The 6077-nt window shown below is 42.0% G+C and overlaps 1 protein-coding gene across 1 annotated transcript; it reads right to left on the minus strand.

Annotated features, from left to right (window-relative positions):
- Nucleotides 1-988: 988 nt before the first annotated feature.
- On the minus strand, nucleotides 989-2742 carry LOC118391690 (E3 ubiquitin-protein ligase RNF144A-like). The gene is made up of 3 exons (XM_035783196.2): nucleotides 2444-2742; nucleotides 2084-2129; nucleotides 989-1779 (listed from the first exon to the last, which is right to left on the minus strand). Exons 2-3 carry the CDS (start codon nucleotides 2108-2110, stop codon nucleotides 1267-1269), a joined length of 540 nt encoding a protein of 179 aa, XP_035639089.1. The 5' UTR covers nucleotides 2111-2129; nucleotides 2444-2742; the 3' UTR covers nucleotides 989-1266.
- Between the last annotated feature and the right edge of the window lie 3335 nt (nucleotides 2743-6077).

Raw genomic sequence — 6077 nt, forward strand, 5'->3', positions numbered from 1 at the left:
AGCAGTGTAAAAACAAAAGGGAGGCTGGGGGTTGGGGGAGCAATGTAAATAGTCCAGGTGGCTATTTGATTAATTGCTCAGCAGTATTATGGCTTGGGGGTAGAAGCTGTTAAGGAGCCTTTTGGACCTAGTCTTGGCGCTCCGGTACCGCTTGCCGTGCAGTAGCTGAGAAAGTCTATGACTTGGGGGACTAGAGTCTGACACCATCTAAAATATACACTACTGTTAAAAAGTTTGGGGTGACTTAGAAATGTCCTTGTTTTTTAAATAAAATCACATTTTTTGTCCGTTAAAATAACATCAAATTGATCAGAAATACAGTGCAGACATGGTTAATGTTGTAAATGGTGTTGAACGCTGAGCTGTGGTCAATGAACAGCATTCTCACATAAGTGTTCCTTTTGTCCAGGTGGGAAAGGGCAGTGTGGAGTGCGATTGAGATTGCGTCATCTGTGGATCTGTTGGGGCGGTATGCTAATTGGAGTGGGTCTAGGGTTTCCGGCATGATGATGTTAATGTGAGCCATGATCACTGGCCAGTATGGAGAAATAAGTAAAACCACAAGTCCAATCCCTTCTCCATTCATGGCTAATTTAGGAAAGGGATGATTTTAGCTAGCTAACAACACAACATTTTAGCTAGGACAACAACACAATAAGATGCAACAATTCAAGTTGTTTCTGTCAATTACATATTTCTCTTGATGCGATAGGAGTAAAGTCAAATACAAACTGGCTTCCCTTGAGACTTTTTTTGGTGTGCCAGGACCATTCACAGCTGAGCTCACTCAGTTTAGCTTAACGCTGATTGGCTATTCTTTCCCTTGCATTCAATGCTTTGGGCGGCAACAATGTCATACTCTTTATGACCAGACAGAATCAGATAAATGGCCATCACAGGGGCACTGTTTCGCTCCCCCTGATGCTTTCTCAGGTGACATACTGTGCATTCAGCCTTTTGTGAATTAAAAAAAATATATGAAAACACAGACGATTTTATATGTTTATTTCTTAGAATTTTTTTGGGGGGGAAGCCTGGCTTCCCTTGGCATCCATGAATACACGCCACTGGTGTGAAAACACAAATGATAACTTCTGGCTTTATTGCATTTAACTATACAGAAGCAATGCAGCATAGCAATATGATGTCTTTGTATCATAGAACTAATGTAATAATTCCAATAGTAACTACAATCAAGATGATTTCGTTATGCAAGTGGTAATGAATGAGGCCGTAAATTATGTTCTACAGACCGTTGCATAGCCCCTACAGTTCCAACTCTCTGAGAGACTGACTGTTATCCACCACAGTGCATGGTAAAGGATACTCAAAATCATCATCATCATCATCATCATCATCATCATCTTCCTCTTCATAATCACAGCACTCCTTCTTCAAGCAGCGGAAGCAGAACTCCTTTTGGCAGTGTGGACAGATGATATTGGGGCATCCCTCTCCAGTGTGAGTGAGGATGGCCTTACAGTGAGGACAGGCCCTGAAGAAGGGGCATCCCTGGGCTGAACTGCTTGGATCAACAATGACCTCTGGGGAGAGGAGGGCAGCCCTGAGGGCACAGCCTGGCAGAGGGCAGGAAAAATGGACCCCTTGGCCCTCCAGGGTTCCTCCTGACTGGTGCCACTCCCTCCCACAGGCCCAGCAGAACTGGTAGACACGGCGCAGGGTCTCGGAGCAGCGCTTACACACAGCACACTGACCTTTGACCTTTCTGGCCCCAGCCTGGTGGCAACTGGGGCACTTCAGTGGGGTTGGAAGAACAGACTGGTGGGGAGGGGAAAGAGAGAGACATATGTCATAAACAATTAGTTGTGAGATTAAGATGAACAACCTATTGATTAAATTGTCTGTAAATAGTGTGGGTCAATAAACATATCACATTTTGACGTGTGCACATAACACATAGCCATTGAAATGCTCAACCTTACACTGTGGACAAGAATACATCTTAATAACTTAATGCTGTCCTATAGTGGCTCTGGACAGCCCGACTTGCTTGGCACCAAAAATAGTGAGTACAAGGCGCTGAAGCCGTACTTTGTCTCTGTGGAAGTGTTACACAACTTACCTGTGCAAGCAGGAGTGAGCCACTCATTATCAACTGTCCTCAGAGGCTAGGGAAATAGAACATTACAGTAAAGAGGGTCAAGTGAAATTAGGTAGATGTATTCTAAGTAAAGGGCTCTTCTATTCTATGAAACTTTCAGGAACATGCCTTTTTATTGATTGCTATATTAACCACATTTAAAGAGATTCCTTGTGAAGATGCAGTACATACTGTTATTTCAAAACACATATCTCATGAATCAAAGAACACAGTTCAAAGATATATTATGACCTACTTGATTTACTTGGACGTACACTCCCTATTAGACATCGATCTACCAATCTGCAAACATACCAATGACATACAATCATTTTGTATTACCTTTTAATCATAAGTCAGTCCCAACAGAAAAAATGTCAGCTCGTCTTCCTTTCTCTTCTCGAATTCACTGTGAGAGGACGTAATATGTGCTTTTGCATTTCATTTCAGAGCGGGGGTAATTCCAGGACTTGAACTGAAAGTTACTTGACATGGCCATTACATTTTCACTTTCACTTAGAACTAATCGGGTCTAACGCAGAGGGATCTGACATTATTGTTCACTACGACACCACCATACTTTCTGAACCCTGTAATACATATATGACACCCTGCACATTTATAAACTCTGGTAATTACAGTACATACAGTGTACATTTATTTCCTGTTGCTGTGAACATGAAAGTGCCATTTGCTCTTTCCATTAACTTTTAAAAAGTGTAGTTGCACACGAGAGAGAAAGAACAGCAGGTTCAGGGTATTTATGTCAATCATAGGGTTTATTTTAATTTCCTGAGGTGCAGGAACACTCTCAGTGACAATAGAGTGATCAAATTAAGATATGACACCTGTAAAACTGTTGAGGTGCCAGTAGCCTTGATATCAGTCTCTTTGTCAGCTTCTTTTAGGCTAATGTGCCAGTAAAAGCAATGCTGCTGGCTCCCTCTAGTGTTGTGTAGCGTCTACAGTCTGACTTTTATCAAATCAAATTTGATTTGTCACATGAGTCAAATTCAACTGGTGTAGATTGTACTGTGAAATGCTTGCTTACGAGCCCTTGTCAATGATGCAGAATGAAAAAATAATAATACAAAATAGTAACACGAGAAATAAAATTAAATACCCAAGAATGGAGCGTTATACAGGAAGTACCAGTACCCGATCAATATGCATAGGTACAAGGTATTTGTGGTAGATACAGTGAGCCCCAAAAGTATTGGGACAGTGAAAATGTTTTAGTTGTTCTGGCTCTGTACTCCAGCACTTTAGATTTTAAATGATACAATTTAATTTGAGGATAACTATCTATATCAGGTGAACCGCTTAGAAATTACATCACTTTTTGTACATAGTCCCCCCATTTTAGAGAACCAAAAGTATTGAGACAAATTAATTTGTAGTGTATTAATGTAGTCAAAAGTTCAGTACTTGGTCCCATATTCCTAGTATGAAATGATTACATCAAGCTTGTGACTCTACAGACTTGTTGGATGCATTTGCTGTTTGTTTTGAATGAATAAATCGTGAATAATGATGAGTGAGAAAGTTAGGCATAAATGTCATAACCCCCCAAAAATGCTAACCTCCCCTGGTGTTGTAATGGTGAGAGGTTAGCAGATCTTGGGGGTATGATATTTGTATGTCTGTAACATTCTCACTCATCATTATTCACAATTCATTACGGATTATCCCTAATCATGATAGCATCCGCATTAATAGAAAAATGTTTAACCCTAACCCTAACCCTAACCCTAACCCCTAACCCTAAAACTGAATCCAAAATTAACAAAACATTATTTAACATTTCTATTAGGCACAAAATAATCTGAAACAACCTAAAACAAACAGCAAATGCAGTCACAAGCTTGATATAATCATTGCGTGCTAGGAATATGGGACCTACTAAACGTTTGATAACTTTAATACACATCAGTCAAGTTGTCATATCAAAGCAAATTGTATTGGTCACATACACATATTTAGCAGATGTTATTGCAGGTGTAGCGAAATGCTTGTGCTCCTAGCTCCAATAGTGCAGTAGTATCTAAAACAATTCATAACAATACACACATATCTAAAAGTAAAGAATCTTAGATCGAGCAATGCCAGAGTGGCATTGACAAAAAATCTGTAGAATATAATACAGTATATACATATGAGATGAGTAAAGCAGTATGTAAACATTATTAAAAAGTGACTTGTGTTACATTATTAAAGTGGCCAGTGATTCCATGTCTATGTACATAGGGCAGCAGCCTGGAAGGTGCAGGGTTGCATAACCAGCTGTCAGCCGGCTAGTGATGTCTATTTAACAGTCTGATGGCCTTGAGATAGAAGCTGTTTTTCAGTCTCTTGGTCCCAGTACTGTTGGTCCCCTAAAATGGGGGGACTATGTATCAAAAAGTGCTGTAATTTCTAAACAGTTCAGCCGATATGGACGAACATACCCTCAATCGTGATCCCTTGATTTTTGTAAAGTTCATGCAGTCGACATGTATGTGCAAGTCGGACAATTCTCATCCCCATAGTGCAACACACTTTTAAAGGCAGTGACCAACAATGTTCACTGATTTGACAAAAGTGATCTGTTCGAACACGCCCATTATGTACAAATTAATGTGATATTTAAGTCTCTCTCTCTCTCACATATTTTCAGTTTGTGAGTGTGTGAAATGAAGTTGGAGACATCTTTATATTTTCCCCAAGATGGCGTAGCAGTCGGACGTGTGTTTGTCTTATCCTGTGTAAATAGCCGTTTTTTCATATATATTTTAATCTCACTTTTTATCTACGAACTAAATATACTTTCCTGCAACCCGCCTCACCCAATGTGGTACGGATCTGCTATTGCTATTCCTTATAACTGGAACCTCCATCGGAGCTAGCCAGCTAACTAGCTATTAGTCTTTGTTAGCCACAGCTAGCGGTCTTCACCTTTACCTCGGACAGCAGCCAGCTTTAGCTCGGACAATACCTGCTAGTCTGCACAGCGCGATATCAACCCAGAGCATATCGGACTGCTTCTCTCTACCACATCACCAGATTCCTGCCGCTCTGTATCATTACACGGGACCATCGCAGCTAGCTAGCTGCAACCGAGTGGCTACTGTTAGCTAACGCCTCTGTCCCGAAGCAAGCACCAGTTAGCCTTGAGCTAGCCTCGAGCTAGGCCCACATACCAGCTAATTCTTGGGCTACAATGCCTCTTTGGCCAATTGGCCTGGACCCTTTATTGTCGACACGGAGCCCCGCCAATCCGTTTCGCCTTGTCTGCCAACATAATCGTCCAATGTGGTTTCAACAGGCTTTTCCGTTGCGATGTCACCGAAGGCCCATCTGCTAGCCCCGGACCGCTAGCTTTCTGAACGACGTATCTCCCACTCACCTAGCGTAGTAGTGACTACCGAACTGCTCCCTGACTTACCTATTGATGCTCATTGGACCCTATGATCACGCCGAAATTGTTACAACCCCTATTACTAGCCTGTTCAACCTCTCTTTCGTGTCGTCTGAGGTTCCAAAAGATTGGAAAGAAGCTGCGGTCCTCCCCCTCTTCAAAGGGGGGGACACTCTTGACCCAAACTGCTACAGACCTATATCTATCCTACCCTGCCAATCTAAGGTCTTCGAAAGCCAAGTCAACAAACAGATTACTGACCATACCTTCTCCGCTATGCAATCTGGTTTCAAAGCTGGTCATGGGTGCACATCAGCCACGCTCAAGGTCCTAAATGATATCTTAACCACCATCGATAAGAAACAATACTGTGCAGCCGTATTCATTGACCTGGCCAAGGCTTTCGACTCTGTCAATCACCACATCCTCATCGGCAGACTCGATAGCCTTGGTTTCTCAAATGATTGCCTCGCCTGGTTCACCAACTACTTCTCTGATAGATTTCAGTGTGTCAAATCGGAGGGCCTGTTGTCCGGGCCTCTGGCAGTCTCTATGGGGGTGCCACAGGGTTCAATTCTT

Source organism: Oncorhynchus keta, chromosome 12 (assembly GCF_023373465.1).
Source record: "Oncorhynchus keta strain PuntledgeMale-10-30-2019 chromosome 12, Oket_V2, whole genome shotgun sequence".
Lineage (NCBI taxonomy): Eukaryota > Metazoa > Chordata > Actinopteri > Salmoniformes > Salmonidae > Oncorhynchus > Oncorhynchus keta.

Coding starts and splice junctions, on each gene's coding strand:
- LOC118391690 (XM_035783196.2), bottom strand. CDS start 2,110: ATGAGTGGCTCACTCCTGCTTGCACAG. Junction 1,780..2,083: donor GCTCACTCCTGCTTGCACAG/GTAAGTTGTGTA, acceptor CCTCCCCACCAG/TCTGTTCTTCCAACCCCACT.